At 40.9% G+C, this 12717-nt stretch overlaps 1 protein-coding gene across 2 annotated transcripts; it reads left to right on the forward strand.

The window, feature by feature from the left end:
* The first annotated feature begins 1192 nt into the window (after positions 1 to 1192).
* On the forward strand, positions 1193 to 12492 carry LOC121564973 (retinal homeobox protein Rx1-like). Of its 2 annotated transcripts, none has more exons than XM_041875944.2 (4): positions 1193 to 1303; positions 1709 to 2080; positions 6083 to 6336; positions 11989 to 12492. In XM_041875944.2, exons 2-4 carry the CDS (start codon positions 1798 to 1800, stop codon positions 12424 to 12426), a joined length of 975 nt encoding a protein of 324 aa, XP_041731878.2. In that variant the 5' UTR covers positions 1193 to 1303; positions 1709 to 1797; the 3' UTR covers positions 12427 to 12492. The 2 variants fall into 2 exon arrangements, with proteins under 2 accessions (XP_041731878.2, XP_045072511.1); XM_045216576.1 differs by having other exon boundaries at positions 6083 to 6324.
* The last annotated feature ends 225 nt before the right edge of the window (positions 12493 to 12717 follow it).

Consider the following 12717-nt stretch of genomic DNA (forward strand, 5'->3'; position numbering starts at 1 on the left):
CATTATTCCTCCTCCACCACCAAACTTTACAGTTGGCACTATGCATTCGGGCAGGTAGCGTTCAGATTCGTCCGTCGGACTGCCAGATGGTGAAGCATGATGCATCACTCCAGAGAACGTTTTTCCACTGCTCTAGAGTCCAATGGCGGCGAGCTTTACACCACTCCAGCCGACGCTTGGCATTGCGCATGGTGATGGTAAGCTTGTGTGCGGCTGCTCGGCCATGGAAAGCCATTTCATGAAGCTCCCGATGAACAGTTATTGTGCTGATGTTGCTTCCAGAGACAGTTTGCAACTCTGTAGTGAGTGTTGCAACCGAGGACAGATTATTTTTACGCGCTACGTGCTTCAGTGACTGAGCCGTTGTTGCTTCTAGACGTTTCCACATCACAATAACAGCACTTACAGTTGACCGGGGCAGCTCTAGCAGGGCAGAAATTTGACGAACTGACTTGTTGGAAAGGTGGCATCCTATGACGGTGCAACATTGAAAGTCACTGAGCTCTTCAGTAAGGCCATTCTACTGCCAATGTTTGTCTATGGAGATTGCATGGCTGTGTGCTCGATTCTATACACCTGTCAGCAACGGGTGTGGCTGAAATAGCCGTATCCACTAATTTGAAGGGGTGTCCACATACTTTTGTATATATAATGTAGCTCAGTATTTGTATTGTTTATGTTATACAGTCTTTTTTGCTCATCTTTATCAAGGGTGCCTATCATTTTGGACCTGACTATATGTGCTATCTTAATTTGGTCACTGTTGTCATAGAGAATTTTCTGGCACAGCAGGAAATGCAAACTTGTCGTTTATTCAATATTTGAAGAGGCTTCTAAAGTTTGTAATTTCCACTTTAAAATCTCAGACTTGATTTGCCCTAACAAAATGATTTATCAACACCTAGAAACATGTCCATTTAATTATAATCCACATAATAATTCACATGTCCTGTTGCTGCAGGATTATTTTCCTGCTGTGAGAAACGGGTCAAATTAAACATGGCACACCTGTAGGCCTCAGGAGCTCCGGTGATGGGCCTCGCCCACTCCACCTGGACCACAGGACAGGGAGCCAAAAGAGGGAGGAACTCCGTTGCCTTGTTACAGAGAATTTCAATACTTATTACTTTGCTCACTGTATATGCTTACAGACTTTCGAGGACTTAGCCGGTTGGGAGGATTAGGTGCGCTGCTAACAGAACTCCCATCCACAGTCATTTACAACTTGTCAGAGAGAGGAGCCACAACGCCTGGCTCAGCACTGGTAGAGGATGTGTACTGTAACTAAGTTACCTGGATAGAGGTAAGTACATTTACACATGCTGCTAGTGATATTATTGCTGTTTATTTTGAGTTGATAGAACTACTGCCGCTTAGTTGAAACTACTATTTGTTTTGGAAGATATCATTATTGTTAAGATAATTCTTCATTTAATTTCGCTGCAGTCTGTTTTTCCAATGGGCATAAGGTATAGGCTACTTCATTTGAATGCATCTATTGTCTCTCCTAAAAAATTATAAAATCAAAGACAGATTTATATGTTTTTGGGGGGGAAAGTAACTACAGTATTTATTCATAGACCCATGTTTCAAGGGTCAAAGATGATTTACTATATAATCTTAGAACTGGTCCATTCCATGTTTTATTAGCCCTGTTGATAAATGTAGCTAGCTATACATAACGTGTCTAACTTTCCCTGTTTTGCAGACTGACAGGAAATCCAAGGACAGACAGATCTGGATCCCCCATCGAAGTGCTCTTTGACATCATCCTTCTTTTCTTGGACGCATTTGTCAATGGATACCTTGGGAATGAAGGACGATGGCTGCCTGTTACCAGACAACTACCATGACATGGTGAAGGGAGGGGGGTCTAGCGGAGGAGGACGGGTCCACAGCATTGACCTGACCCTGGGCTTCAGTAAGGACCAGGACCCCCTGCTCACCCCCATAGGGTACGAATGGACCCATAAAGTGGACACTGAGGGCCTGGAGGACCACCAGGGGAAGCAGGGCCAGTCAGACCCCTACAGACACCTCCCCAGTCTGGGGGACAGCACCCAGCACTCTGCCTTCCACGGTCAGTACCACGGTTATTGGTTAACTAATTGATTGATTGGGTGATTGGCTGCTGTTTATTACATGGAGACAAGGTATCACTTCCTATGAATACCCTCTTCATAATGTATTATAAGAACACTTATAATGCATTATGAGACATGCATGAGGCATTCTAATGCACAAAATAGGTGCTAATAACTGCTCATAAACATCTATAACATATACAGCAACAAAATCAGTGAAATAGCAGTTCATATAATGATAACACCAAAACAATCTAAGACTTACGAGTGGCGCAGCTAGCACTGGTTTGAATCCAGGCTCTGTCGTAGCCGGCCGCGACCGGGAGACCCATGGGGCGGCGCACAATTGGCCCAGCATCGTCCAGGGTAGGGGAGGGAATGGCCGGCAGTTGGTAGAGCATGGCGTTTGCAACGCCAGGGTTGTGGGTTCGATTCCCACGGGGGCCAGTATGAAAAATAAAATAAATAAATACAAATAATGTATGCACTCACTAACTGTAAGTGGCTCTGGATAAGAGCGTCTGCTAAATGACTATAATGTAAAAAAATGTACCAGTCAGAGGTTTGGACACACCTACTCATTCCAGTGTTTTTATTTATTTTTACTATTTTCTACATTGTAGAATAATAGTGAAGACATCAAAACTATGAAATAACACATATGGAATCATGTAGTAACCAAAAATAGTGTTAAACAAATCTAAATCTATTTTATATTTGAGATTCTACAAAGTAGCCACCCTTTGCCTTGATGACAGCTTTGCACACTCTTGGCATTCTATCAACCAGCTTCATGAGGTAGTCACCTGGAATGCATTTCAATTAACAAATGTGCCTTGTTAAAAGTTAATTTGTGGAATTTCTTTCCTTTATGCGTTTGAGCCAATCAGTTGTGTTGTGACAAGGTAGGGGTGGTATACAGAAGATAGCCCTATTTGGTAAAAGACCATATTATATTATGACAAGAACAGCTCAAATAAGCAAAGAGAAACAACATTTCAAGAACTTTGAAAGTTTCTTCAAGTGCAGTCGCAAAAACCATCAAGCACTATGATGAAACTGGCTCTCATGAGGACCGCCACAGGAAAGGAAGACCCAGAGTTACCTCTGCTGCAGAGGATAAGTTAATTAGAGTTACCAGCCTCAGATTGCAGCCCAAATAAATGCTTCACAGAGTTCAAGTAACAGACACATCTCAACATCAACTGTTCAGAGGAGACTGTGAATCAGGCCTTCATGGTCGAATTGCTGCAAAGAAACCACTACTAAAGGACACCAATAAGAAGAAGATACTTACTTGGGCCAAGAAACACGAGCAATGGAAATTAGACCGGTGGAAATCTGTCCTTTTGGTCTGATGAGTCCAAATTTGAGATTTTTGGTTCCAACTGCCGTGTCTTTGTGAGACGCAGAGTAGGTGAACGGATGATCTCCGCATGTGTGGTTCCCACCGTGAAGCATGGAGGAGGTGTGATGGTGTGGGGGTGCTTTGCTGGTGACACTGTCAGTGATTTATTTAGAATTCAAGGCACACTTAACCTGCATGGCTACCACAGCATTCTGCAGCGATACGCCATCCCATCTGGTTTGCGCTTAGTGGGACTATCATTTGTTTTTCAATAGGACAATGACCCAACACACCTCCAGGCTGTGTAAGGGCTATTTGACCAAGAAGGAGAGTGATGGAGTGCTGCATCAGATGACCTGGCCGAGTGAAGGAAAAGCAGCCAACAAGTGCTCAGCATATGTGGGAACTCCTTCAAGACTGTTGGAAAAGCATTCCAGGTGAAGCTGGTTGAGAGAATGCCAAGAGTGTGCAAAGCTGTCATCAAGGCAAAGGGTGGCTACTTTGAAGAATCTCAAATATAAAATATATTTTGATTTGTTTAACACTTTTTTGGCTACTACATTATTTCATATGTGTTATTTCATAGTTTTGATGTCTTCACTATTATTCTACAATGTAGAAAATAGTGAAATAAAGAAAAACCCTTGAATGAGTAGGTGTGTCCAAACTTTTGACTGGTACTGTATATCTAAGACTTTCACTTCTCTGCAGTAAAATGAGTAGTGTTTACTTAGATTACCTCATCCAGAAGGAAAGGCAGGGATAGTTGAAAGCACACAGTGCTAACCTCATCCAGGAGGAAAGGCAGGGATAGTTGAAAGCACGCAGTGCTAACCTCATCCAGGAGGAAAGGCAGGGACAGTTGAAAGCATACGGTGCTAACCTCATCCAGGAGGAAAGGCAGGGACAGTTGAAAGCATACGGTGCTAACCTCATCCAGGAGGAAAGGCAGGGACAGTTGAAAGCATACGGTGCTAACCTCATCCAGGAGGAAAGGCAGGGACAGTTGAAAGCATACGGTGCTAACCTCATCCAGGAGGAAAGGCAGGGACAGTTGAAAGCATACGGTGCTAACCTCATCCAGGAGGAAAGGCAGGGACAGTTGAAAGCACACAGTGCTAACCTCATCCAGGAGGAAAGGCAGGGACAGTTGAAAGCATACGGTGCTAACCTCATCCAGGAGGAAAGGCAGGGACAGTTGAAAGCATACGGTGCTAACCTCATCCAGGAGGAAAGGCAGGGACAGTTGAAAGCACACAGTGCTAACCTCATCCAGGAGGAAAGGCAGGGATAGTTGAAAGCATACGGTGCTAACCTCATCCAGGAGGAAAGGCAGGGACAGTTGAAAGCATACGGTGCTAACCTCATCCAGGAGGAAAGGCAGGGATAGTTGAAAGCACACGGTGCTAACCTCATCCAGGAGGAAAGGCAGGGACAGTTGAAAGCACACAGTGCTAACCTCATCCAGGAGGAAAGGCAGGGACAGTTGAAAGCATACGGTGCTAACCTCATCCAGGAGGAAAGGCAGGGACAGTTGAAAGCATACAGTGCTAACCTCATCCAGGAGGAAAGGCAGGGACAGTTGAAAGCACACAGTGCTAACCTCATCCAGGAGGAAAGGCAGGGACAGTTGAAAGCACACGGTGCTAACCTCATCCAGGAGGAAAGGCAGGGACAGTTGAAAGCATACGGTGCTAACCTCATCCAGGAGGAAAGGCAGGGACAGTTGAAAGCACACAGTGCTAACCTCATCCAGGAGGAAAGGCAGGGACAGTTGAAAGCACACAGTGCTAACCTCATCCAGGAGGAAAGGCAGGGACAGTTGAAAGCATACGGTGCTAACCTCATCCAGGAGGAAAGGCAGGGACAGTTGAAAGCATACAGTGCTAACCTCATCCAGGAGGAAAGGCAGGGACAGTTGAAAGCACACAGTGCTAACCTCATCCAGGAGGAAAGGCAGGGACAGTTGAAAGCATACGGTGCTAACCTCATCCAGGAGGAAAGGCAGGGACAGTTGAAAGCACACAGTGCTAACCTCATTCAGGAGGAAAGGCAGGGACAGTTGAAAGCATACGGTGCTAACCTCATCCAGGAGGAAAGGCAGGGACAGTTGAAAGCATACAGTGCTTGGGTTGTCATTTTCTCAAGATTCAGAGACTACAGTTTATCACTACAGTATAGCTAAAATGTTGGACTTAATGTTTCTACCTTTACAAAACCAGATCTAGGACCAGGCTTGGATAAGATATAGCTGGTTGGATATCGACTGACTTGATTTGGACAAGGTTGGATCCTACCATCCATCAGCCATGTGTAGTGGGGCTTCAACCTCACCCTGTTTTCTTAGAAAATATGATCTGGACTGGGGCAGTGCAGAGGACAAGTACAGTCTTGGTGTAGATTAGAGCTGTCCATTCCCAGGGCACATGAGGACACTCAGGTTTAACAGGTGGCATCTGTCCCCATGGGATTACTGGGACAGAGGAATGCAGTGAAAGACGGACATTATGACATCACCCATAGAGAGAGCTGCACAGTAGGCCACTTTTGGTAAGTAGAACTGGCACTGCCGGATGAATCGAGAGCTCCCATGCAAAATACAGATATCTAAACAAACACTTGTGTCTCCTGTTCTACTGTCTACCTTCAGAGTCAGGCCTTTTCTCCAGGGACAAGTGTGACGGGGACCTGGGAGACCTCCAGAAGGGGGTGGACAGCGAGGGAAAGTCCCCTGAGCCGCCAAAGGAGGACCACCCTAAGAAGAAGCACCGGCGTAACCGCACCACCTTCACCACCTTCCAGCTCCATGAGTTGGAGAAGGCCTTTGAGAAGTCCCACTACCCTGACGTCTACAACCGGGAGCAGCTGGCCATGAAGGTCAACCTCCTTGAGGTCCGTGTCCAGGTATGGAGCCTCCACCTATCTAATACTACTATTACTATCACTATACACTAATAATACTGTATGGAGCCTCTACCTATCTAATATTACTATTACTATCACTATACACTAATAATACTGTATGGAGCCTCCACCTATCTAGTACTACTATTACTATCACTATACACTAATAATACTGTATGGAGCCTTCAACTATCTAGAACTACTATTACTATCACTATACACTAATAATACTGTATGGAGCATTCAACTATCTAGTACTACTATTACTATCACTATACACTAATAATACTGTATGGAGCCTCTACCTATCTAATACTACTATTACTATCACTATACACTAATAATACTGTATGGAGCCTCCACCTATCTAATACTACTATTACTATCACTATACACTAATAATACTGTATGGAGCCTCTACCTATCTAATACTACTATTACTATCACTATACACTAATAATACTGTATGGAGCCTTCAACTATCTAGTACTACTATTACTATCACTATACACTAATAATACTGTATGGAGCCTCTACCTATCTAATACTACTATTACTATCACTATGCACTAATAATACTGTATAGAGCCTTCAACTATCTAGTACTACTATTACTATCACTATACACTAATAATACTGTATGGAGCATTCAACTATCTAGTACTACTATTACTATCACTATACACTAATAATACTGTATGGAGCCTCCACCTATCTAGTACTACTATTACTATAACTATACACTAATAATACTGTATGGAGCCTCCACCTATCTAATACTACTATTACTATCACTCTACACTAATAATACTGTATGGAGCCTTCAACTATCTAGTACTACTATTACTATCACTATACAATAATAATACTGTATGGAGCCTCTACCTATCTAATACTACTATTACTATCACTATACACTAATAATACTGTATGGAGCCTTCAACTATCTAGTACTACTATTACTATCACTATACACTAATAATACTGTATGGCGCATTCAACTATCTAGTACTACTATTACTATCACTATACACTAATAATACTGTATGGAGCCTCCACCTATCTAGTACTACTATTACTATAACTATACACTAATAATACTGTATGGAGCCTCCACCTATCTAATACTACTATTACTATCACTCTACACTAATAATACTGTATGGAGCCTTCAACTATCTAGTACTACTATTACTATCACTATACACTAATAATACTGTATGGAGCCTCTACCTATCTAATACTACTATTACTATCACTATACACTAATAATACTGTATGGAGCCTTCAACTATCTAGTACTTCTATTACTATCACTATACACTAATAATACTGTATGGAGCCTCCACCTATCTAATACTACTATTACTATCACTATACACTAATAATACTGTATGGAGCCTCCACCTATCTAATACTACTATTACTATCACTATACACTAATAATACTGTATGGAGCCTCCACCTATATAATACTACTATTACTATCACTATACACTAATAATACTGTATGGAGCCTCCACCTATATAATACTACTATTACTATCACTATACACTAATAATACTGTATGGAGCCTCCACCTATCTAATACTACTATTACTATCACTATACACTAATAATACTGTATGGAGCCTCCACCTATCTAATACTACTATTACTATTACCATACACTAATAATACTGTATGGAGCCTCCTCCTATCTAATACTACTATTACTATAACTATACACTAATAATACTGTATGGAGCCTCCACCTATCTAATACTACTATTACTATCACTATACACTAATAATACTGTATGGAGCCTCCACCTATCTAGTACTACTATTACTATCACTATACACTAATAATACTGTATGGAGCCTCCACCTATCTAATACTACTATTACTATCACTATACACTAATAATACTGTATGGAGCCTCCACCTATCTAATACTACTATTACTATCACTATACACTAATAATACTGTACGGAGCCTCCACCTATATAATACTACTATTACTATCACTATACACTAATAATACTGTATGGAGCCTCCACCTATATAATACTACTATTACTATCACTATACACTAATAATACTGTATGGAGCCTCCACCTATCTAGTACTACTATTACTATCACTATACACTAATAATAATATATGGAGCCTCCACCTATCTAATACTACTATTACTATCACTATACACTAATAATACTGTATGGAGCCTCCACCTATCTAATACTACTATTACTATTACTATACACTAATAATACTGTATGGAGCCTCCTCCTATCTAATACTACTATTACTATAACTATACACTAATAATACTGTATGGAGCCTCCACCTATCTAATACTACTATTACTATCACTATACACTAATAATACTGTATGGAGCCTCCACCTATCTAGTACTACTATTACTATCACTATACACTAATAATACTGTATGGAGCCTCCACCTATCTAATACTACTATTACTATCACTATACACTAATAAAACTGTATGGAGCCTCCACCTATCTAATACTACTATTACTATTACTATACACTAATAATACTGTATGGAGCCTCCACCTATCTAATACTACTATTACTATCACTATACACTAATAATACTGTATGGAGCCTCTACCTATCTAATACTACTATTACTATCACTATACACTAATAATACTGTATGGAGCCTCTACCTATCTAATACTACTATTACTATAACTATACACTAATAATACTGTATGGAGCCTCCACCTATCTAGTACTACTATTACTATCACTATACACTAATAATACTGTCCAGGTATGGAGCCTCCACCTATCTAATACTACTATTACTATCACTATACACTAATAATACTGTATGGAGCCTCCACCTATCTAATACTACTATTACTATAACTATACACTAATAATACTGTATGGAGCCTCTACCTATCTAATACTACTATTACTATCACTATACACAAATAATACTGTATGGAGCCTCCACCTATCTAGTACTACTATTACTATCACTATACACTAATAAAACTGTATGGAGCCTCCACCTATCTAATACTACTATTACTCTCACTATACACTAATAATACTGTATGGAGCATCCACCTATCTAATACTACTATTACTATCACTATACACTAATAATACTGTATGGAGCCTCCACCTATCTAATACTACTATTACTATCACTATACACTAATAATAAATAATAAATAATAATAATAATATGCCATTTAGCAGACGCTTTTATCCAAAGCGACTTACAGTCATGCGTGCATACATTTGTTTTTTTTGTGTATGGGTGGTCCCAGGGATCGAACCCACTACCTTGGCGTTACAAGCGCCGTGCTCTACCAGCAGAGCTACAGAGGACCACGGACATCTAGTCCTGGACATCTTACAGTACTCTAGTCCTGGACATCTTACAGTACTCTAGTCCTGGACATCTTACAGTACTCTAGTCCTGGACATCTTACAGTACAGTACTCTAGTCCTGGACATCTTACAGTACTCTAGTCCTGGACAAATTACAGTACAGTACTCTAGTCCTGGACATCTTACAGTACTCTAGTCCTGGACATCTTACAGTACTCTAGTCCTGGACATCTTACAGTACAGTACTCTAGTTCTGGACATCTTACAGTACTCTAGTCCTGGACATATTACAGTACAGTACTCTAGTCTTGGACATCTTACAGTACTCTGGTCCTGGACATCTTACAGTACTCTAGTCCTGGACATATTACAGTACAGTACTCTAGTTCTGGACATCTTACAGTACTCTAGTCCTGGACATCTTACAGTACAGTACTCTAGTCCTGGACATCTTACAGTACTCTGGTCCTGGACATCTTACAGTACTCTGGTCCTGGACATCTTACAGTACAGTACTCTAGTCCTGGACATCTTACAGTACTCTAGTCCTGGACATCTTACAGTACTCTAGTCCTGGACATCTTACAGTACAGTACTCTAGTCCTGGACATCTTACAGTACTCTGGTCCTGGACATATTACAGTACTCTAGCCCTGGACATCTTACAGTACTCTAGTCCTGGACATCTTACAGTACAGTACTCTAGTCCTGGACATCTTTCAGTACTCTAGTCCTGGACATCTTACAGTACTCTAGTCCTGGACATCTTACAGTACTCTAGTCCTGGACATCTTACAGTACAGTACTCTAGTCCTGGACATCTTACAGTACTCTGGTCCTGGACATCTTACAGTACAGTACTCTAGTCCTGTATGGAGCCTCTACCTATCTAATACTACTATTACTATCACTATACACTAATAATACTGTATTGAGCCTCCTCCTATCTAATACTACTATTACTATCACTATACACTAATAATACTGTATGGAGCCTCTACCTATCTAATACTACTATTACTATCACTATACACTAATAATACTGTATGGAGCCTCTACCTATCTAATACTACTATTACTATAACTATACACTAATAATACTGTATGGAGCCTCCACCTATCTAGTACTACTATTACTATCACTATACACTAATAATACTGTCCAGGTATGGAGCCTCCACCTATCTAATACTACTATTACTATCACTATACACTAATAATACTGTATGGAGCCTCCACCTATCTAATACTACTATTACTATAACTATACACTAATAATACTGTATGGAGCCTCTACCTATCTAATACTACTATTACTATCACTATACACAAATAATACTGTATGGAGCCTCCACCTATCTAGTACTACTATTACTATAACTATACACTAATAAAACTGTATGGAGCCTCCACCTATCTAATACTACTATTACTCTCACTATACACTAATAATACTGTATGGAGCCTCCACCTATCTAATACTACTATTACTATCACTATACACTAATAATACTGTATGGAGCCTCCACCTATCTAATACTACTATTACTATCACTATACACTAATAATACTGTATGGAGCCTCTACCTATCTAGTACTACTGTTACTATCACTATACACTAATAATACTGTATGGAGCCTCCACCTATCTAATACTACTATTACTATCATTATACACTAATAATACTGTATGGAGCCTCTACCTATCTAATACTACTATTACTATCACTATACACTAATAATACTGTATGGAGCCTCTACCTATCTAATACTACTATTACTATCACTATACACTAATAATACTGTATGGAGCCTCTACCTATTTAGTACTACTATTACTATCACTATACACTAATAATACTGTATGGAGCCTCCACCTATCTAATACTACTATTACTATCATTATACACTAATAATACTGTATGGAGCCTCCTCCTATCTAGTACTACTATTACTATCACTATACACTTTAAAATGGAGTGGAGCAGAATGTTCTGTTTTCTCTTTTTAAAACTGGTTCAATTACTATTTTTAACCAGTAGGCACCGGCAACTTACCACAGGTGAGATAAATTACACAGTAAACGAGAATCACCTGCCTCCAACCAAATTGATTTGAATTCTGAATAGTTTAGTCCAGGCCATTTTTTTTACATTGAAGTAAAACATCAACAACAACACAATCTACAAATACTATTATTACTACTATTATTGTAATACGATGTAGTGTACACTACTGAGTGACTACTTTAGACTAATACTAGGGTATCCTCTCTGTCCGTGTCCAGGTGTGGTTCCAGAACCGTCGGGCTAAGTGGAGACGTCAGGAGAAGATGGACTCCAGCTCAACAAAGCTCCACAACTTCCCCATGCTGTCCTTCAACCGGCCGCCCATGCCCTCCAATGTGGGGCCCATGTCCAACCCATTACCCCTGGACCCCTGGCTGGCCTTGTCCATGCCCAGCGCCACCCCAATGCACACTATCCCCGGATATACAGGCCTAGGGCAGGGTCCTCACCTTCAGCCTGCCTACCCCAACCACTCCCACTCCCTTAGCCACAGCCATGGCTTCCTCGACAGTCCACCAGGACATGGTATGGTGCACCAGGTGATGGTACAGGGGATGCAGTCTATGGCCCCGCCACCCTACCAGTGCCCCCCCAGCTTCAATGATAAGTACCCTCTGCTAAGGACCTGGAACACAGTACCAGCATCGCAGCACTGAGGGTGAAGGCTAAGGAACACATCCGTTCCATGGATAAAACCTGGCAGCATTATGTGATCACAGAGAGGAGACAATCTATAAAGGATGGTCAACTACAACGGGTGATCAAAACAAAGATATTCTGTAAAGGATGGTCAACTTGAGCAGGTTATCAAAACAAAGATATTCTGTAAAAAGGATCGTGAACTTCAGAACAAAGACATTCTGTGTAAAGGGATATGGTAAAAAGTAGTGCACTATATAGGGAATAGGGTGCCATTTGTGTCGCATTCTATGTATTTAAAAAGCTTA

The sequence above is a fragment of the Coregonus clupeaformis genome, unplaced genomic scaffold, assembly GCF_020615455.1.
Source record: "Coregonus clupeaformis isolate EN_2021a unplaced genomic scaffold, ASM2061545v1 scaf0743, whole genome shotgun sequence".
Taxonomy (NCBI): domain Eukaryota; kingdom Metazoa; phylum Chordata; class Actinopteri; order Salmoniformes; family Salmonidae; genus Coregonus; species Coregonus clupeaformis.